Source organism: Odocoileus virginianus, chromosome 10 (genome assembly GCF_023699985.2).
Source record: "Odocoileus virginianus isolate 20LAN1187 ecotype Illinois chromosome 10, Ovbor_1.2, whole genome shotgun sequence".
In the NCBI taxonomy this organism is placed as follows: domain Eukaryota; kingdom Metazoa; phylum Chordata; class Mammalia; order Artiodactyla; family Cervidae; genus Odocoileus; species Odocoileus virginianus.
Window position 1 is genome coordinate 23,754,286 of NC_069683.1, and position 22,876 is coordinate 23,777,161.

The 22,876-nt window shown below is 43.7% G+C and overlaps 1 protein-coding gene across 2 annotated transcripts in view; it reads right to left on the minus strand.

Annotated features, from left to right (window-relative positions):
* Positions 1-4,103: 4,103 nt before the first annotated feature.
* Positions 4,104-22,876, minus strand: part of EHF (ETS homologous factor) — a 43,271-nt gene continuing 24,498 nt past the window's right edge. For both annotated transcript variants that reach the window (XM_020912253.2, XM_070473192.1), the window contains 7 exons: positions 21,863-22,108; positions 19,071-19,133; positions 15,697-15,765; positions 15,509-15,577; positions 10,117-10,179; positions 8,223-8,418; positions 4,104-8,119 (listed from right to left, as the gene is read on the minus strand). In XM_020912253.2, coding sequence (XP_020767912.1) covers positions 8,020-8,119; positions 8,223-8,418; positions 10,117-10,179; positions 15,509-15,577; positions 15,697-15,765; positions 19,071-19,133; positions 21,863-22,108 — 806 coding nt within the window. In that variant the 3' untranslated portion in view covers positions 4,104-8,019. The remainder of the gene's footprint in view (positions 8,120-8,222; positions 8,419-10,116; positions 10,180-15,508; positions 15,578-15,696; positions 15,766-19,070; positions 19,134-21,862; positions 22,109-22,876) is intronic.

The following is a 22,876-nucleotide window of genomic DNA, read 5'->3' on the forward strand; positions in this document are numbered from 1 at the left end:
GACCTTAAATACCTCTCTTATAGTTGTCACAAATTTAGTATTAATTTTTTTACATTGTTTAGTGGTTAATTCTTTTCATAACAGTCTCCAAGAGAGACAATAGAACATCATGATTGAGACACCAACTCTGGACATGCTAAGTGGCTTCAGCTGTGTCCCACTCTTCAGGACCCTATGAACTGCAGCATGCCAGGTTCTTTTGTCCGTGGGATTCTCCAGGCAAGAAAACTGGAGTGGGTTGCCATTTCCTACTCCAGGGGATCTTTCTGACCCAGGGATCAAACTGGTGTCTCTTACCTCTGCCTGCATTAGCAGGTGGGTTCTTTACCACTCAGACAGAGGTTCAAATCTCAGCTCTGCCACACACTAGCAGGGTGAAGTCAGGTAAGATTCTTTGCCTCTCTAAGCCTCGGTTTCCTCAACTACAAGATGGAAATAACAGTGAACCTATCTCATGAGCAAAGATTTAAAGAAACAAATAAATAAACAAATGCAAAGTGTTTAGCATAGTGCCTATCTGTATAAAACCTCCATAAATATTAGATTCTGTCCACTCCATTCCCACAACACTGCTGGGCATTAAGTGTGTATTTCCATTTAGGAAAGTAAGAAACTAAAGGATGGAGAAGTTAAATGACATGGCTGCAGTCTCCAGCCAGTTAGAGTTGAAGCCAGGACCAGAAAGAAAATAGCCTGTTCATCCCTCATATCATCACAAAGTCTCTAAACTGGGCTTTCAAGAGCCTAAGCTCTGAGGGTGAGAGTGTAAAGAGAGGAGGGTAAGGGCTAAGGATTTAATCTCGGGGAGCACATGTCGTTAGAAGGATGGGACGAGTAAGAACTGAAGGAAGAAGAAAGCAGGAGAAGAAAACTGTTGCAGCAAAGGAAACGGATCTTTTCCAAAGTAGAGAGGGAGGTCAGCAATATCAAAAATCATGAAGTCAAAAGAAAGATCTTGGAATTTGAAAACAAAAAAAGTCTTTCATTTATTCAACAAATATTCATTGAGCCAGATACATATGTTAGGCACGTCCTAACGCTAGGAATATGTTGGTGAATGTGGTGGACAAATACCTGCTCTCTTGAAGCTTCCATTCTAGCAGGGAATACAAATACTGTAAGAGTAACATAATGACCTAAAAATGTAATTTCAAGCAGTGATAGTTCTAAAAAGAAGATAAAATGAGGATAGTACAATAGCAAGTCGTGGAGACAGTGGGTGAGCAGCTGAAGCTCAAGTGATTAACAAAGGTGGCTTTAGGAATCTGCCAACCACAAGGCCATCAAAAGTGTATTTTAGGTGAAGGCAACGACTGAAACCAAGTCCCTGAGACATGGATGAGTTTGACTGTGATCTTCACGGGGCATTTTCAGTGACTTGATATGAACAGAGGCCAGAATATGGGTTAACAGAAGAGAAATGAGGCATAAGAAAATAGTCTATAATTCAACTGGGCTTCCTTAGCGGCTCAACAGTTAAGAATCCACCTGCTAAGGCAAGAAACACAGGTTCAGTTCCTGGATCAGGAAGATCCCCTGGAGAAGGAAATGGCAACCCACTCCAGTATTCTTGCCTGGGAAATCCTGTGGACAGAGGAGCCTGGCAGGCTACAGTGCGTGGGGTTGCAACTTAGTGACTAAACCACCACCACCATTGGTCAAGTACTCACTCAAGAAGTCAGTCCTGAAAAGTAGGAGGAAAATGTGTTCATGACATTTATAGCCAACAGTGGGCAATACCAGCTATTCCTATTTTGGATGTTTTGTTTCCCTTCCCATTTCAGTGATATCTCCTCAATACCAAAATTTTCAACCAGAGATCCACATTCTTGGAACGTTCACATTAATAACTATAAAGTATTTGTGGGATTTGGAGATAAGCATAGTCAATTCCTCCCACTCCAAGACTCTACTGACAGCATGGAACTTGTTTGCACTCGTAGATAACTGTCACCATTCCAGCAAACACAGAGATATTTGCTTTGGATCTTTATTAATTTTTTGTTCTCTAGAATTCAGGGTCACCTCTGGTTTCTCAGGCTTAGTGGATCTTATTTCACTGTTGCTTAGTTTTGCTCACTGCCCTTTCCCCTTTCCACCCTTACCCCATCCTCCCCCAAGTCAGATTCTAGAGCAGTGCTGTCCATTGGAATGTTCTTTGATTATGGAAATGTTTTATATCTGTTTATCCAATAGAGAAACCTTTAACCAAATGTGACTACACATGTGGTCGTGCAATTAACAAGCTATATTTTCATTTCTATAATTTTAACTAACTTAAATGTTAATCACCACATGTGGCTAGCAGTTATAATTTTGGACAGACAGATATTTCTAAAAAGTTAAAATTCAGGAGAGTTCCTGATTCCCAAAGGGGAGATACTCTGCAAACTCTTCATGATTACTGAGACATGTGTCAGTGCAAATAATTCCCAAGGCAATGAGGGAATTTCTCCTTCATGGAAAAAAACTGGGATTTATATTAAGTGGGCTGAGTTTGATATGCTTGAATATTATCAGCATACTAATTTGGCCTGAAAATGAAAATACTGCTTCTTGTAGCTCAGAGAGGTAATCTCAAGAGATCATCATTTCCCTAAGAGTGTTCCAAAGGGTGCTGATTTCATGAAGTCTTCTTTGATGAAAAAGTTCCATTGTCAAATGGGCTTGGAGAATTGGGAACACTTGTTTACCTCTCTTACAGACTCATAATGCACGTCATAACACAAAGGCTCTGGAAAAGCCTACAGTAAATAACTCTGTAATACATCATTTGACTCAGTACAGTTTCTTCAATGTCTTTAACCATGAAACTCTGTGTGTATGTGTGTGTAAAACATTAGTGTTCTGAGACACTAAAGAAATGTTAGGGTTATGAGTATGGACTTGGGGGGAATTCCCTGGTGGTCCGATGGTAAGGACTTGGTGCTCTCACTGCCATAGCCCCTGTTAAGTCCCTGGTCAGGGAACTAAGATCCTGCAAGTTGCCTGGTGCAGCCAAAAAAAAAAAAAAGAATGTGGACTTTTGGAAAATGAGAGCTGGGTGAACAATGCCAGTTCTACCAATTACTACTAACTGTGTGACATTAAGAAAGTCATTTAAGCTTTCTGACCTTCATTTCCTTCATTTGAAAATTGGAGATAATATTTATATATAACAAGATGCATGTAGATTAAATGCAATCACGTATCCAAAGAACGCATCCCAGTTCCTGGGATCAACTGGTTCTTCCCCAAGTTATTTTCATTGTGACTTAAGAATTTAAGTGAAGGACTGAAGACTCCACGCCCCCAGGAGAAATATGCTATGAACTGGTAGAACGTATGTCCTGCCTGGAAATATTTTTAAGTGTGGTACTGGAAAGCTGGATGTGACAGTGATCTTTTCTGCCTCCCTTTGTTCATCCTTCACTAGGAATGTACACTAAGCATTGAATGGCTTCCTGCAATTTATCCTCAACAGAACAGCTAGAAAGACCCTTTCACACCAGCAGTGGAGCATGGTATTTCTCTCTGGCTCCCCATCTCACTCAAACTAGAGCCTTCAGCATGGCCTCCAAGCTCTCTAACGCTATTTCCTACTATTGCTGAGTCTATCTTGCAAACAGACTATCTTCCTGTTCTTTGGACATCTCAGGAACAGGTGTCAAGAACCTCAGGAACTTTGCATTTGCTGGTGCCTCCAATAGGGTACCATTCCCCACCCCAGCTATCTACACGGATCCTTTCCTTCCATCTTTCTCAACCCTGCCAAAACTCACAATCACCCCTACATACCCAGCATACCTTACTCCTCTTCCTTGCTCTACATCTCTTGACGACACATCTGATATGCCATGTCGTGCTTGTCAATATTTTGTTTCTTGTCTGTTTCCATCCAATAGAACATAAATATCACAAGAGCAGAATTTTTTTTGTCTCTTTCATTTTCTGCCATAATTCAGTGCCTAGGACAATGCCTGGCACGTAGGAACAGATGCTCGTAAATGATTATTGAGTAAACACATGCAGAAACTGCCTAAGTTGTGTTGCTACAGACTAAGTGCATTCCTCTAACCCAGTTCTGGATGGCTTGTTGAAGCATGAAACACACAGTTACAGGCTGGTCTCTGTAGTTTTTATTAGTGTTTTCTGGGACCCATCAAACAAACAAACAAACAAAAACTGTATTTTGAAAAAAAATAATTCTTTCATAAAACAGAAATACTCAGTTTGAATTTAACACAGTTTCAAGGGCAAGGTTTCTGATTGTTAAAAAATAGTGGCAGTGGGGTTGCTTCCCCAAAAAATGTCAACCCAGAAGCCAGATGGGAACAAAAGCAAGAATTAGGCAGACAGTTACAGAAAGGCTAATCCCAATTAAGCTAAACTCGTGAAGGCTTACACATTTCAGTGGTTTGCGACACCCAGTCTCAACACGTTTTTATTCAATGTTCTCTCTCTTATTCCAGAAATGGAATCCCGAGAAGCAATGCTGAGGCTAATTCAGCTCACGTACTTTCTTTCACACAGGAAGTAGCCATTCCGTGGGCTTCTGTGGATCATCTCTTACACCCTACGTGGTTAGATACACTCCTCCCAAAGATGGTTCCATGCTGTGCACACAGGTAGCCACTCAACTTTTTTTTTAACGATAGAAGAATAATATAATTGTCTTTCCCTCTTACTATTTTAACTTCTCCTATATTTTATACATTTGAAAAGCAACACACTTGCAAAACTAAAATCTAACATGCACGACTAACCTTATCAAAAGATCCCTCAATATTTTTCAAAAAGAAAAAAAAATACAAACCAACCCCCAAATACTAAAACTTAGAACTGCTTTACACTTAAATAGAAATTTACATCGTATAAACATTCATAATCTTCATCGTTTAAGACAGGTTCAAGGTTCACGACTGGCTTCTCATATACCAGGTAATTCTCACAGTTCCCAGTGAGGTGAGAGAATTCTCACACAACTTAGGTTGATTTGCAGAACCAAATAACCTGTTTTGGTTTTATTTCAGCTCAGGTAGGAAAGCAAAGTAAAGAATCTCACAGTAAAATGTTCATCTGACCGATAGTAAGTCCTTGAAGTTTTGGCTGTTGTGCTCTTTGTCCAGTAAAGAAACAATTTACATCACGATTATGGATATGGGCTCCCAATCCGAGGAGTCTTCCAGAAGACATTTATTCATGAACTCATCATACAGTTACTAAGGACCTATCTCATGTAGGTACTGAAAAAACAGTATTGCTAAGATATCATCCCTGCCCTCACAGAGCTTACAGCCTAGCATGAGAAGAGTTTGAAGAAGAACAAGCACATTTCAAAGAAAAACTCACTGCCCTGGTCTGTGCTGCTCAGAAAGCAACTTCCAGAAGTTGTAGGCACGTCACTGGGAATCAGGGCTTTGCTTGTTTCATCAAGTCAATTAACTAGAGGCCCCAAGATGATCTGAATCTAGAAAAGTCTTAGCAATACATTTCCTTCCTCGGGTTCCCATGAAAAAATAAAATAAGAGCCCAAGCCTTTAGTGTAAGAGGGGTTTCAGAAGGCCATGTGTAGTGACCATAGGAGTGTTGGCTCAGATGAGAGCTTCTTAAGTGAGAAGCTGTGAGTTGCCAAAAGAAGGGGGCTTCACCTACTGCTGGCTTGTTGCTGAGATTTTGCTCTCCCTTGCAACACTGGGGTGGGAAAGATTCTGTTCACACCCCAAGTTGGCATGGCTCAATTACCTTGAGTTCTCCAAGTCACGAATAGCACATAGAAAGTGCATCAAACTCAAGCCAAGACAATAGAGAGATATGCTGAGAACTTAATACGCCAACCTATTTAAGTAGGAACCAGGTGCCAAGAAACCGTCACTTTCAACAAATAACACAATCTGCTAATTATCTGCAGTGTTCCAGTCAGTACGCCCCAGACTCACTACCTAGCAGGGGTTGCTCTTCAACAGAGAGGGTGAAGAAAGACCCAAGACCAATTTGGAGGAACATGAGAAACTTACAGTTTTGAGGAAGGGAGAGCTCAGAGAATGATCCAGGCAGCTTAGATGATGAACAGGCCAAGCCAGAGGACAGCAGAGAGCAAATTAGCAGATGTCTCTTAATAACTACACACAGACATGCAAACATTCACATGTTTACATTAATTCAAATATCTGGAAGTTAAATCTCTTCTGTGGGAAGTATGGTCAACTGCTGGGAAAGCCTCGGTTCTATAGCCTTGCTTGGAGAGCAGGGTTTGTCTTTCTTGTGGGAATGCCTCAGATTTGGGCTGCTCATCGTCCTTATAATGATAGCCGTTATGGCCAGTGACCTTGGAGCACAGCTTAGTGAGATGAATGACCTTCTGAAGGTACAACTGAGTTGTTTTTCTTTCTGCCTGGCTTGGTAACCTCCAGAGGTACTACTCAGCATTGTCAAATTACAGATACTGAGGCAAGTCTCTAACTCCTTCCTGACCACAGCTTCTGAACTGAGTTTTCTGTTTTTCTCTTTCATCCTTCCTTTCTTTAGCCTTTTTTTGTTTGCTTGTTTGTTTTAACATTCCTCTAGATCCAAATCTAGACAAGACATCATTCACTTTGGAATGAGTTAAAATGAGACAGGAAGGTTATCCAAAAGAGGAAAGATTATAAGAAGCAATATCTGCAAATATATTTCCCTGGAAATAACCTCTCTCTGTCTCCTCTCTCTTCTGTGTTTCCTTCTACCATATAATTTTTTTCTCTGTTTTGTCATGCTACTGAAAATGTGTTGCATTGTTAGCTCTTGTTTAAGTTATCTAATTCTAGCTCTCATCTGGGGTTCTGAAAAGAAGTCCCTCTAGAGATTTCAACCCATTGTCCCAACATTTTAAAAATGAAAAATAGGTTGACTTTAAAGCCTTCACTCCAGGGATATTGTTGCTGTTGTTCTGAGAGTAAATCACCATCTTCATCTTGACTGGCTAAACCAGTGGTTCTCAGTCAAAGGCAATCCCCACACCTACCCAAACTGGGGGACATTTGGCAATGTCTAGAGACATTTCTGGTTGTCACAACTTTGATGACCACAGTGCTATTGGCATATAGCAGGTAGAGGTCATAGATATGCTGAACATCTCAAAATACACACGACAGCCAAAATAACACACAACAAAGAAGAATTCAGCCAAAAATGTCAATTGTGCCAATTCTGAAACCACAGATAATGGGAATACAAGAGAAAACTCATCATCTCCTTTTCCCACTGATTTTTTTAAGCAATTAATATAAAAATAACCAAGGCCAGGCCTTCTCTTAAATAACCAAAGGTGAGCAGAGGTGGCAATTGAAGTTTTTCACCAATGAGTTGAGAAGGAGGAGGGAAGATAGACTTCACACCAGGTAAATCATTCCTGAATGAGTATAAAGCCCCTTGCACCATTATTCTTCTCTGATTTAAACAGGCAAGTTATGTGATTATGCAGTGATTACAGTCCAGCCTGGACCACAGAAGTCCTCAGTCTCTACTCACTCACTCCTGAAGGTCAGGGTAAACATCCCAGCATCCTTCTGGTTCATCCCATCAATCTGAGACCCTGAAGTTCATCCGGGGGACCACATCCACCTCACTTGAGGAGGCCACGTGAATGCTTACGTGTGGAGGACACGTCACCTTTTCCTAAATCATTTTGCATATAAAAACATTTAATGCCCTCTGATTATTTTTCTTTCTCTTAGCAAGAAGCACAAGACACTGTCCTTCTTGCAGCAGAAAAGAACTTCACAATAGAGTCAAAAACAAATCACAACCAGACACAGTGTCATATTTCACAGAAAACTGTGTACGTTTGTTCCCCATATAGGACATACTTCAAAAGTAACAAAATAATTTTATAAACTGTCATGTTCCTTCTTCCTGTTAGAAGTAGATGTATTTTTTTTCCCCCTTGTGGTACATAAATATCAGAAAAAAGTAGTCTTTGAAATATTTACGTCCGGGAACTTCATGGTTGGTTATCATTTGGGGGGGTGTTTAGCTTTGTGTTCAAAGGTGTCAGCAGCTTCAGTTTTCATTTTCCCTCCATCCACGTGCATTCTTGCCAAATTTATATACCAGTCTTCGGCCATCCACACGTTCCAGAATTTCTCTTTTGTAGTAATATCTGTAACAAAAGACATTGCGTAAGGGGGCTGGTCTAATTAAGACGGCTGGGGGAATAAATGGTCATGTGGCCTTCTCATGTTTGGAGACGTGAAACTCCTAACCTCATGGCTCGGCTGAGTTTTTCGTAGGTCATGCTGCTGTTGTTTTTCTTTTTCCCCCACAGCTGGGCCACAGCCTCTGATTTCAAGAACCTGAAGATGCCCTCAGACCGGTCTTCCCACTTGATTAACCCTGGATTCTTGTCTGGGTTCAGCAGGATGTCGCGGATGAATTCCCATAAGTGAGTCCCTCGCGGATCTGAGGCCAAGTGGAAAAGAAAGAGTTTATTGGCAGCTCAAGTCACAGCAAAGAACAGCTTGAGGAAGCCTAGAGCCGAAACATCTTCCATCAAGTAAGAGATACTCAGTACCTTGCTACCCACCTATGACACCACATCGCAGCATCCCCACTATTGAGTATTTAAGAATGAACTAACACAGTTTTTTAGTTTTACAAATCAGAAAGCTGAAGCATGGAGAAGTTAACTGACTTGACCAAGGTCACACAGCAAATCAGTGGCAAAGTCAAGACAAAAGAATAGGTCTTACCTAGAAAACAGATTTGTGGTTGTCAAGGGAAAGGGGTTGGGGGATGGATGGAGTGGGAGGATGGAGTCAGCAGATGTAAGCTGTTATAGATAAAATGAATAAACAACAAGGTCCTACTTTATGGCACAGGGAACTATATTTGATATCCTATAAATAAACCATAGTGGAAAAGATATTTTAAAAAAGGATGCAGAGGGAGGGGATATATATATATATATGTGTGTGTGTGTGTTTATGACTGATTCCCATTGATGCACAGCAGAGACCACCACAATATTATAAAGCTATATCCTCCAGTAAAAAATAAATAAAATAATAAATAAGAATGTGTATATAGATATATACATATATGTATAACTGAATCACCTTGCAGTACTGCAGAAATTAACACAACATTGTAAATCAACTTCAATAAAAAAATCAAATTTAAAAAATCAGTCTAGATCACCTAGGCTAGTGGGAGTATCTTCAAAATATGGTTGACAGATTGCTGGGGATTCGTTTCAGCCTGTTACTTCCCAGAAGAACAATGCTCAGCCACTCTTATTGATTAATAGAACCTCAACCACTTAGACAGCTGCAACTCAACAATTGTGTGTCAGCCAAATGCACAGGGTTCTAGAACTCTTAGGCCTAGGATATATTGCCGTGGGGTCTCACAGGGGTTGAGGGAATCGATCTAAAAATAAAACAGCGACTGTAATGACATTAGCAACCAAATTCAATTCTATCCCCATTGGATTTGTGACACACAGCTCCCTCCCCAAGCCCCAATTACAGAGGCTGTGTTCATTCAGTCCTTCAGGATGCCCTGGAGTAGAAGATAGCAAAGATTCCAGCCCCTACAATTTCCAAATTTTCCCACCTTGATCTCTTTCCCCCACCAACTCCACATCTCCGATATTTCATACACTTTCATAAGATTTTTATTATTGGGGGAAATACAGCCCCGCAAAAGCACTGCTGACACTTAAGAATAAACAATATCTCTTAGCACAGTAACTCAACAAAAGTAAGACGCCAACATTCAGCAAAAGAAAAAGAGAATGCACCTCAGCTGTTTCTTCCCACCTTTCTCCTCATCCCACCCCCCTCTTTTTCCCCTGGAGAAAGGGAGATAGCCCACCCCAGGCCTGTAAGAAGTTCCCACTCACAGAGGTCTCAGTGTTAGAACAGATAGAACAGAGTGAGGAGGAAATAGCCATTGAAACTCTACTTTGAGAAACCACTGCAGTGGGGGTTGCTTGGCCAGCAAGTGACGCCTCTCTTTTCACTCCCCACCCAATTTGAGGTGAAGAAACGCAGGCAGCAGGAAGAGACAGTGTTTGCCTTAAAACTGGTGGCCTCCAGTAACCCTCCATTGTACGGAATAAAAGGCCAGGAGGCAACTGAAAGCCAGCCAACTTACTGTGCTTTTTTGTGTGGGGCTTTGTGGGGTGGTCTTGTTCCTTTTTCATATCAGGTGACTCTGCTAAAGAGAAAAAAAGGAGAGCTGCTTCATTTCCCTATTTCCTACAATTATCGTCTTCATTCATCCATTCATTTCACCAGTATTTATTGAGCACCTACTACATGCCTGGCACTGTTCAGGTAGTTGGTTGTGAACAAAACAGAGCAGAGATGATAAGTGCTCCAGAGAATAAATCTCAGGGTGAGAAAAAAAGGGTAGACATGTGGGAATGGGAATAATTTGCAATTAAATATAAGGTGGTCACAGAAGAACTGATAAGGGGACCAGAAGGGTGTGAGGGAGACAGTCACACAGAGAACTTGTGGAAGAGCCTTCTATGCCTGAGAATAAGTGCAAAGACCCTGAGGTTGATGTGCACAGAATAGAAGGAAGCCAGTGTGGCTGTGAGCAAGGGGCAGAGGGGAAACAGTGATGTTCAGATCACTAAGGCCTTATAGGATATTTTGAGGATTTTAGTTTTTATTCTGTGAGAGATAAGAAGTCATTGAAGGATTTAGGTCATCGAACAGTTTTTTTTTTTTTTTTTTTCTAATGTAATACCAAAATGTAAACATTTAAAACAAAGAAAGATGACTTTTAAGCCAAAGGAGTGCCTTTTTTGGCATGCAAAGTTACATTTTAATCAGCCAGACAAAGGTGCCATTGACTGGCCTGAGCTCAGCACAGAGGGCCACAGTGGACTGTGGAAACACAAATTAGTTTAACAAATGACTCATTATGGTGACCCTTGAAATTATCAACAAGAGAAAATGACAGAGGCAAATTTGTGAAATAAAACTTGTTAAAAATAAAACTAAATGACTTAGCAGTGTGTGTGTGTATTCCTGTGTGTGTGTGTGCCTCTGTGTGTGTGTGTGTATTTATGTCAGTGGGCATGTCCAGTTTCAGGAGAACTAAAGCAGATCTTACGAAAAAAAAAAAAAAAAAAATCCCACCATCAAAAATCTGCCAACTTGAATACAGAACTGCTCGTAAGTGGTAGCCAATCCCAATAAGAAATTGGGCCAGTATATCACATCTCTTCTGTGGGCATTACATCAGAGTTCCCTAACTTAGGGTTTGCTGACCCACATGTGGCTTTCAAGAGCATTTTAATCAGACCAACACTGCTGGCAAAGGAAGAGGATCCAAGCATTCGAGATTGGCAGGAGTGGTCAACTATTCAGTAAGGTTTGAACACCACTAGCTCCTATGAAAATGGTAAAGACTAACTCTTGTTTCTTTAGCACTTACTATATGCCAGGCACTTGGTCAATACTTTACATGAAGCACCTTATGTGATTCACACAATAACCCTATGAGGAAAGTACTAGCAGGATCCAGAGGTTTTACTCATAACCACTATTCTATGCCATTTACAAAGATGGTGCCACATAACAGATTTCATAAATGCTTTCCCTGCCAAGAATCAGGTTCAGTTCTGCAACACTCTAGTCAGTGGGGAGAAATCATTCCAATTTGATGATTCTGTATTTCCCAACGTGCATAGACGCATTCACCTATCTGAGCACCCAGACTGTCACAGCTCGGAGCTCCCAGCAGCTTGAAAGTCGTGGTGGGGTGGATGAAAGAGTTTTAATAAGATCTGGTTAGAAGAGAAGCCTCTTTTTCTGGTGGTTAAATGCATCGCCACCCTCCACTCCGCCCCCCCCCCCCACTCCCTCCCCACTACAACAATGTCAGCAGGAGGGTTTGCACCTGACTCAGATTTCTCTGAAACCTGGAAAAACAAATTCACAGAAAATGCAAGGAGACTCCACTCTCCCTCTTTGTAGGTTTCACAGTGAGGTTGCGACATCCCATCAGGATGTGACAATATTGCGACAGGTTGGCACCCACTCCGGTTTCCAAGTGATGCATCACTCTGACAGGGCCACGTTGTTCTGCAGACAAAGAGTGGCATTTACCCAGCAGGCCACAAGCAAAGCTTATTTTCAAATGGCATCCAGGAGTGGTGCAGGGCCATTATTTCAGAGCCAGGGTTGAAGTCAGAAAAACCCAAGTGTAAGTGTCCCTCAGCTTACTGGCCTCAATCCTTACTTAGGGGCTGCAAACACATGTAATGCAAGAATCAATTACTTTGGGAGATTAAAGTACCTTTATGAATAAACTGGAAACCTTGGACCCTCTCCCCAGAAAAAGGCACATATATGTGTGTGCACTCATGAAATTCTGTTGCAATTTCAGGAGTTTGTGGGCCATTTAGCTGTCCATGGATTCCAGATTAAGAACCCCCAGACCGGCTACACCAAGAGGAAATGTTCTTTTTGAGATGTCAACCATTTACCCAAGCTAGACTTCCATCCATCTTAAGGAAGAACCTCAGCCAAAAAAACCCCCTCAATAAAAATGTGACCATCATTGTATGGAAGAATATGCAGCCACAGGCAAAAAAAAAAAACACCTCAAATTTCTTCCAGCCTCTTCGTCCAGTCCCCAGTGCATGGGGGTCAATCTGTAGAATCACCCACCTGCCTCAGCACTAAAATCTTTTGATCTGAAACTTCACCTTAATATGATGGCCTCTCCCCCTGGCTGTTCCCCTGGCCCTCAAATAAAAGTCAGAACCTTTGAAGTTAGCCGTGTGGTTAAGTGACTCATCCTTATAAAATAATAGCTTGCTCTGAGGAAGTTGTCCAGCTTGGCTTTCTCCTGCTCTTCTTCCAGGCACCTCAGGCCAAGGTCCAGTCTGGACCGGGGCAGCACCAAGGCACAACTTTATGAAGAGTTCCAGAGCATGACTTCAGCTAAGCTGCTTCGCAAGAAGCAAAGCTTAGAAGTATTTGCATATGATTCAGCTGTGAGCCATTTCTTTACGGGATATACAAATTTCAGTGTTATAATAGACCATGCCACCCTCGCTCTAGGCTCAGCCAGTCGGTGAATAAACACATCAAGCCTGCGTTGGCATGATTGGCTTGGGGACTATCGGGCAGATCAGGAACACTGGCGGCAGCCATTTTATGAAATGAGCAGATGACAGAGAAATCAAAACACGGCCCGCTTCCCCACCTGTGTTTATCAGCGAGGGCATCAGTTTATGTGTGGCCTCGCCTCAGTGTGGCTTGTAACTTGCATTAAAACACATAAAGATACTTAACTGCCTTCCATTTCATGGGAGCTGGAAATCTGAAGACTCAGATGAATGACAGGTCTTCGGGGCAGGGCTGGGGGGTTGGGGGGTCCTGGTCCCATTCGGTAGAGACTAAACTATTCTGAAAGGGATTGATCCTTACAAGGCTGTAATTAACTATCCTACCTGGAGGGCTTGTTACCCCAAAGAATTTACCAACCCAGACACTGAATTGATTAAGTCATCATTCTGATAGACCTCCTGAATGGCTTATCTCTTTTTTCAGCCTGTGTTACAATTTCAGGATAGGAATCCAGGATAAAGAGATTAAGAATCAATGAAGGGACTTCTCTGGCAATTCAGTGGTTATGACTCGGTGCTTCCACAGCAAGGGGCATGGGTTCAATCCCTGGTCAGGGAACTAAGATCCAAAATGCCCCATACCAGAAAAAAGGAAAGGAAATTTCTTGAACTGAATAAAAATGAAAGTACAACACATCAACTTTTAAAAAAAGAATCAAGAGGTGTGAAGGAGAGTGGATTTATAAAGCTCATTTTAAGAGGGACTATTCAAAAGTAGAGTAAGTGAACTCAGAAGGTAGTGAGTTCCCTGTTACCTCCAGAGGATCTTCCCCGCCTGGGGATCGAACTCACGTCTCCTCTGCCTCCTGCATTGCAGGTGAATTCTTTATTCCTGAGCCACCAGGGAAGCCCACAAACATGAAAACGGGCATTGGTCGCTATTGATTCTGAGATTCTAGCAGGTAAGTCAGGATGCAAAAGAGAGCAGGGTCGCCTGGCGTGAGGGCAGCAGAGCTGTGATTCTGCTTTTGGTTTCCCAGGTGCCTTGAGAGCTAACCACCACTGAGGCTCGGGCAGTGGTTGGTTCAACTGCATCCTTAGTTGCTATCTTCTGCCCTAAGCCAAAGACTCAGGACATGGGAGGCGAGACCTTAGGAAGTGTGGCAGGAAGTTAGATGGTGACAGGGGTGGTTTCCTCAGCTCTGAAAACCTTAGTCTTGACTGAGTGGCAACAAAATTTTACCCTGACTAGCTCAATTCCCCCAGAATGGCAAATCCACTGCAGAACGTTTCCAGTTCCCTAATTTCAACAAATATTTAGAGTGACACATAATGCGAGGGGTCACCGTGGGGGAGGGGGAAGTCAAAAAACGAACTGGCCTTCGCTCTTCACCTCAATTCCAGAAGCATTTACACTGGCTTCCAGCCCTGTCTCAATCAAGGGGCTTGAACCAAACAAAACCTCAAATCAAAAGCTTTCGTTTTTTCAGTTCTCAACAACACACTCAACAAAAGCCAAAAAAAAAAAAGAGAGAGAGAGCAAGAGAAAGGGTTGTTGTTTGACTCTTGCCTTTCACAAACACTCTTTTTAAATCCCAGTTCTGAAGCTGCCCCCAAATTAAGTTCCAGGAAAAGATAGAGTCACTTGTAACAGGTCTAAGGTCTATTTTACAAAGCCAGACAGAGTCACAAGTTCGCAATGAGATCAAGAGTTGGCAAGAAACCATCTCTTCAACTTCCCAGTGCATTCATTCCTACCAATAGACCTATTTGTAAGTGGATGGAGAGGAATAACCTGAAAGCCCCTCTCCCAGACTCCCAACAGACCCACCCTCTCACTCACTGTGACTTTGACTGGGTCATGGATAACCTTCGGATACATCCAATCTTGAACACAACTAATATGAACATAACTCATAATGTGCAGGTGGTCTGACTAATTAGAGAGTCCTGATGAACCTTCAAGTGCAGACTTTAAAACTGACCCATGATTCCCAAGGTTCTAGAAGTTTTTAGCAGCTGCACCTTCAACCCAGAGACCATCTTCCCAAGTTGACTGACCTCTGGATTCCACTGTGAGACATTCTTTTTCTAAAGCCAAAGAAAGCTTGTTGAAAACTAAATAGAGCCTTCTCCCCCATAAATATACCCATTTATTAATAATTTTATCAGATAATTTCACAAAAGTAAGTTTTTATTGAAAAGAGAGTTTTTCTTGTCACAAGAGAGTGATTTGGTTTCACAGGAGAAAAACACTTTTCCTAGACACATGTTTGCTGGTCATTTTCAATAGATAAATATGAACTCAAAAGCAGTTCTTTTATAAACCTTTCCCAGACCTTCTTTGGGAAAGACTCCAGCGAAGCTGGAAATGTAGAGCATTGGTAACTCTCATTAACTCTCAGTAAGCACTTGTATAAGGTACACTCAGCCTTGGGTGTCAGGACAACTTACCAACGGGAAGGTGACCAGTGGTTGTCATGGAGATCTGGGCCCGGCAGAAAGTTTTGCTGTCCAGCAAATCTGTGGCAGTGAAAACATAAGGAGCATTAAGATCCCCCTCCTTATGACATAAAATTTTGGCTTTTAGAAAAACAGAATCAGAATGTAAAGGGGGTCTTAAGTGTTGGGGAGTTAGTTACCTACTGTGCTACCATAGTTGGTGTCATATAAATAGTTTTCTTCTTTCCAGGTGTTCATGATGGAAGGGTCTACAAAGGACAGAAAATGGAAATGTCAGCAGTCACCTTCCCCAGGTGGGGAGTTTGCCTTTTCTTACTCACTGTTCATTATCAAAAAGGTGTGGGACAAGTAGGTGGTTTTCAGAGAGAAGAGATCAGATTCTACTTTAGTCACATGTTGATTTACAACAATGTTAGCCCAGGTTTTCTTCCAGCGCCCTGGGGGAGATGGACTTTGCTACAGCCTCATCCAGGTGTTCTACACCTGTTGCATTTTGAGGGACGTGAGAGCAGTGGCAACAGTGGGATCCTATCCTAGGCCAGTGCTTTCCTGGGGATATTTCCAGTCTGCACTTGGGGGTGGGGGAGTTCAGGGGCCTGGCATTGTCATACATTCTACTGTACTGTCACCAGAATACTTTTATACTAGTTTTAAAAAATGGTAAGGACAAACAATTTCATGATGAATGAGCATCTTTTCCTAGTAATATCTTCCTGGGAGAATTAATTATGTTTCTTTCATAAAAAGTCTGCTCAGTCTTATCATAGAATCTTTATTGCTAAAATCCAGAGTGAAACTCTTCTTAAGTTGGGTGACAGCCCCCTCCCTCCAGGACATCTTCAATAGTCTTAAGGGGTGGACATAAAGTTTTCAAAATAAAACTGAAGAGAAGAAGAGGAGATTGTAACTGAATCAAATAAACAGCTTTTAAGAGTAGAGCCTCATTAAAATGGATAAAGAAGATGCAGTACATATATACAATGGAATATTACTCAGCCATTAAAAAGAAAGAAATAGTGCCCCTTGCAGCAACACAGATGGTCCTAGAGAGTGTCATACTGAGTGAAGTCAGACAGAGAAGGAGAAATATCATATGACATCCCTTACATGTGGAATCTGAAATGAGCTTACAAAACAGAAAGAGACTCACAAACTTAGAAAATGAACTTATGGTTGCCAGGAGTGGATGGGATAGTTAGAGAGTTTGGGATGGTCATGTACACATTTCTATATTTAACATAGATAGTTAACAAGGACTTATTGTATAGCACATGGAACTCTGCTCAAAGTTACGTTGCAGCCTGGAAGGGAGTAGGGTCTGGGAGAGAAGGGACACATGTACATATATGGCTGAGTCCCTTGGCTGTCCACCTGAAACTATCACATTGTTCATCGGCTATATCCCAATACCAAATAAAACATTAAAAAAAGAAAAGAGTAGGGCTTCATTGCCTCATCTTGGAAAAGAAGTTCTTTCTTTCTTCAGAGTGCTGGCTAAGCACATCTCTTGACTCTTTAGATTTCAGACTCAACAGAAACTCCCCTCCACCTTCCCCAAAAGCAGCCCAACTCCTACACACCCCCCACATCTGGGCTGATCTCCAACAGAAGATCTCTTTTTTTTCCTGGCTGGCCAAGAGCTGAGCGATCTGGCAGGAGCTGTCACCTTGTCCCCACCAGGAACTTCCTGCTCTCCCCTCCTCACAGATGGAGATGCCCTCAGCTCCCTCCTGCCCAGCATCTGAATTTCAGGGCTGGAGTGGTAAGCCATTGGCCAAGTTTCATTTTGTTTTTATAGCATAAACGGTATAAAACCTGACTCACTGGCTAAGTCCTCTTGTTTATGACATAGGGATTTAGCTGGTATTTGAACTAATAGCTACGTGCTTGGGCACCCCAAGCCCAATCTCTTGGGGTTACACCCTCTCTCCTCGTTGGCTTACCTGGTACACCTGTTGTTGTTTCTGAAAACAAACTGAACCAAACAAGGTTTGGGGGTGTTGGCCCCTGTGTGAGCCTCCTCTCCCCTCCTCCCAGGGTGCACCTTCTTCCCCACCCTTCAGCTCAGCTTTCCTGAACTGGCAACACAAGAATGTCTGGATGGTCGAGGAGGAATTGTCAGGTACTTGGGACCTCACTGGTACCAGCTTCTGGCTCTTCCACTGGGGCTATTGTCTGGTCAATAATGGGGGTTAGAGGTGAGGGGCCACCATCCTCTTGGCCAAGTTCTATTCCTGCTTCTAAGGCAGTCAGGCCCATAAAGCACAAACCATCTGGGTAACTCAACCCCTGGTCTCTTGGGGGAGGAAAGGGCAGGGCTGGAAAACCTAATTAACATGCTTAGCAGCTATTGTTTTTTCTTTAATAATGGTAGACCAGCCCCCTTATACAAGAGTAAATAACTGCATGGGGCCAGTTTCTGCCCCTAGTGACTCACAAATCACCCCAGGTCAAATTCTGTCCTTGGTGACTGGCACGAAAGCCTCAGGGAGACCTGTGGCAGACTCTGTGGTTGGCCCATGTGACCCACATTCTCGCTGATGTGGTCATGGGGAGAGACCCTGGAGCAGGGGCAGTTCCTGTGGACTTGGGGACTTGCAGAGTTCTCCCTAGACTAAGAGGTCATAGAAGGGCAATATGACAGGGAACTCTGATTGATACCAGGCTCTGGGGCACAACTTCTGGAGGCAGCTACTGTTCTCTGCAGGTCCCCTGGGGCAGGGGGGCGAGTGGGGGAGGTGGGGAGACAGAAAGTCCCCAGGAGAGAGAGTTCAGGACAGAGGAAGGAGGGAGGATCGGGCAGAAGGAGAACAAGATGAATGTAATGGCTCTGGGACTGCAGACTCTACTCGGAGCTCAGAACAGCAGCCTTTGTCTGAAAGTGCTCTTAAGGCAGGAGTCAGTTCCCCAGCTGCTTTGGATATCCCTACAGAAACTCCAAAAAAAAAAAAAGAAAGAAAGAAACTCCAAGGTCCCCAATCTCTCCCCAAGTCCAGTCTCTTGGGGTAACACCTTCTCTCCTCGTTGGGTCACCCCATACACCTGTTGTTATCTCCTCGTAGAGTAACTACGACACCCAGTCCGGAGCTTCCTCCTCTTTATGAAACACACTCCCTCCAAGGGAGAAGAGGGAGAGGAGACACTGACGCTTCCTCTTCTCTCCTCCTGCTTCTCCTGACTCGGCCAAGTCCATCCCCCTGACTCTCTGTGGTGAGGAGGATGCCGGCTTAGACTCTGCATTTTTCTGGGCTCCTGGATCAGAGCCTGGATGCTCCGCTGACCAACCACGGGAAGCAGAGACGTGTGGGAGGAATTAGGCTCACCACCAGTCTAGAAGTCAGAAACAGTTGGCAGTCATGGTCCCAAGGACAAGGAATGAGATTCGTGGCAGGTGGGAGGCCCATTGGAGACAGCCAGGGAAGAGGCATCCCTGGATTTCCTGCCAAAACACTGGCTGTATCCTGCTCCCACACTCTCCCTCACACTCGCTCCCAGCTTGTGTTCCCCAGGCCTTTGCTTCCCAAGTTGGCTCCCTTCATCTACCACGACTCACCGGTTTGTTCGGTTTTGACAATGACATTGTGCGTGGACTGGAACAGGTCACTGCTGCATTGGCCTGTGAAGGGCAGATTGGGAAAGTCAGAGCAGGCCCACACGGAGCCAAAATGTGTTGCTTGGCCAAGGACGAAGCTGGCTTCATGGAACAGTTTCTGCCAAGCCCGCTGCCTGATCATTATCCTTCACTTCTGAGAGGGGGCTTCCCTCTCTGCATCTGTAATCTCAAGCCTGGGGTCCTTGGCCCAGAAAATCAATAGCTGAGGCACCCACCTCAGATGGAATTATTTGGCCTTTCAAAGAGAAGACATCCAGTATAAGGGAACTAGAACTTTAGATGTTAGAAGACCAGTTTCTCCACTAATAGCTGCAAGTCACTTCAACTTTCTCGGTCTTGGTTTCCTCAACTGTAAATTTAGGGGATTAAACTAGATAAAGTCATTAGATGGCCTCTAAGGTGCTTTCCCATACTAAGATCTGACACAAAATGCAAACAAAAACACAAAACCATCTTAATTCTTTTTTGATCTTAAATGAAACCCCTTTTGGTTAGATCTAATCTGTGAGACATCTGGGTACGTGCAATGATTCTTCTCTTATGTATGCCTTACAACTTCTCTTCAGACATATCATGTATAAAAGCACATGCATGCATGTTCGAAGTAGCTTCAGATGTGTCCAGCCCTATGAATTGTAGCCCGCCAGGCTCCTCTGTCCATGGGATTCTCCAGGCAAGAATACTGGAGTGGGTTGCCACTTCCTCCTCCAGGGGATCTTCCTGATGCAGGGATCAAACCCTTATCTCTAATGTCTCCTGCATTGGCAGGCAGGTTCTTTACCACTAGCGCCACCTGGAAGCACCCCATTAAAGCACATATACACATGCAAATTCATTTTGTATGTTTGACCTCCACAGCCAGATTACAGATATCTCAGGAGCAGAGGTCATGCTTTAACGTCTCTGACCTTCAGTTTTCCCAGATGAAAACTTCCCCTATCAAATGGGCGCAATGTTTATTTTCTCGTAAGGTCATCAAATGAATCCATTTACTTGGAGTCCTTGTATAAATAAATACTCAATAAATGTAAGTTAGTAGAATGTCTACAAAAAGGCAAATGGCAAAAACAAGGCGAGAAATCTGGCCAGGAGGCAGTCAGAGGCACCAGCGGTATGCCGTGGACCAGACAAGCCATGGAAGGCCAAAGATGGAAGGCCAGAGCTGGGAAGTCAAGGGTGACCACATCCCCTCCCACGCCTCCCTGTCTTAAGCTTCAATCAGAGCAAAGCTTTAAAGGAGTGGATTTAATTGGAGGTGGGGAGGTAAATATTTTTAATTCTTCAGGTATAAGTCTGCTCTTTCTGAAGACTACTGGGCGTTATTTTTAGAGCCTTGTTTGGTTTGGTTCTAGTAAAAGAAAAATGAGCAACCACCTCTGAGGAGGGCGGGAAGCAGGGAGTGCCCTGGAGCTGAATGAGGTCATCTCAAACGGCCACCATTGCTGCCAGCTCAGCGGCCAGGCATTGGGTCTCTTCAGGGTTGATGGCAGCTGTTGGGATCTGAATCTGGTCCCCAGCCCTGGAGCTCATGTTTCCTACAGCCCCAGCTCCACGTCCAAACACAGGTTCTGCCTGGATAGATGTGCCCGTTCCAAAGTAGACAGGCCAGCCCACTATTCATACATATCACTGCTTCCCAAAAGGGTTCTCAGAGGAGCTGTTTTTTAAATAAGCATTATCAGAACTTTAGGCCAGTGTCATGGGCATTCTGCAAGATAGTTGTCTCCCTTACCAAGTCTTCCAAGCCAGTGAAGCATGCATGCGTGTGTGAACCAACTATCACTGGTGGGTAGCCTTTGAATGCTTCCTGTCTATGCTCTGGGTGAGGCGTAGAAGAGATATCTGGGGCTCTAGGATAGCCCCAACCCCAAAAGTCACTGCAGAAACATCCCAAACCGGTCCAGCCCATTAGTTCTCACCCTGTTTTTTATTTAGGACCTTTTAAGAATCTGTTGTCAGAGAAGGCAATGTCACCCCACTCCAGTACTCTTGCCTGGAAAATCCCATGGACAGAGGAGCCTGGTGGGCTGCAGTCCATGGGGTCGCTAAAAGTCGGACATGACTGAGCAATTTCACTTTCACTTTTCACTTTTCCTGCATTGGAGAAGGAAATGGCAACCCACCCCAGTGTCTTTGCCTGGAGAATCCCAGGGGCGGGGGAGCCTGGTGGACTGCTGTCTATGGGGTCGCACAGAGTTGTACACGACTGAAGCAACTTAGCAGCAGCAGCAGCAGCAGCAAGAATCTGTTGTAATAACATAAGGTTTCTCTCCTCCCCCAAAACAAACTAGATCTAATTTCACCTATTTTTTTTTACCATACTTATGTCCCATTGTAGGAACCTAAGAATAGAAATGTTTTTTAAAATAGCCATGGTGATCTTAACCAGCAAGTGATTGGGAATGAAACAATCAAACCCCGTTTGTAAGAGAAAGAAGTGGTTTTCTGAGAGCACCAAGTATTCTGTGAACACCCAGCTAACCCTTGTCTCCTTGGGAATTAACCATAAGGAGAGAATTACATTACCCTAGACTTGTATGGGATTTGGCACACCTTGTACCCTAGGCTTCAAGCCTGTCCCCTCTCACCTCCCTTCTACTTCCCTGTCTTGGGAAACAGTCATTTGGAGGTGAGAGCATCCTCAGATGTCCCTACGCAGGAACCCTGCCAGTCGTGGAGCTTCTGCCCTTCCCAGCTGGCTCCCAGCAGGGTAGAGAGGGTGAGAGAGTCACCGTTCCACTTGAGATGCTGCAGGTTGCTGTAAAGAAGCTGCCCCGCCGTCCCCGCCGCCCGGGTGAACTCCTGCAGGCTCATGCTGCAGAGGTGCTCGCCGTTGATGTCAAACTCCTGGAAGGGGATGCAGCTGGCGTCCAGCTGGTTGGTGTCCAGGAGGTGCTGGAGCCACTCCCACACCTGGTACTTGGTCCAGTACTGAGGATGGATTTCATGCCACTGGCCTCCAAAAAACCCACTGGAAACTGCAAAAGAGGAGGCAGCCCCGTGAGTGACCTGTGTCTGTCTCTGAGCATGATCCCAGACGCGGAGGTGCACCGCCAGAAGTCACAGGGATGGCAGCCGAGGTGTGCATGCATCAGCAGAGGTTGGATGGGCTCTGGAGAGGAGGCTCTGGGAAATGCAATTCCTTCCCAAGTTGTGGTGGGAGCCAATCATTCAGCCTCCCCACATCTTCCTGTTGTTCCTTGTATACTTATCCCTGGGCTCTGGATAAGGACACAAGACTTGAAACGCCCTGAGATCATGAGCTTCTTCCCCATCTTCCACAAAGTACCATGAAAGCTAAAGCATTGCTACAGTTTCAGCAACCTATTGGCTTTCTGCCCACACCCACATACTTCCAAGTCAGGTACTGAAGCTCTTCACTATCCCTCAAGTGACCTTTTGCCTTTTTTCTATATTGTCCTTTAGGCCAGTTTGAGGTTTAGCTATGGCTCCCTGTTGAATTCCTGCCCAGCTCACTGACTCCGACCACCCATAAAGCCATCACCCATAAAGCCTGACCGACTACGAGGGCTGCCATCTCTAAATCTCCAGGAAACATTCCCATTTCTCATGACTTCTGTCCTGTTTTTGCCTTTTTTAATAGGTCTTTACAGTCCTATTCTTCTTTGTAAATTGTATGCTCAATTTACCCATCCTTGTATCCATCTTACCCATTTTTGTATCTCATAAAAACTACTCAGGGCTTTTGCCATCATAGGTGCTTTCTCTATTTCATCAGTAAATTT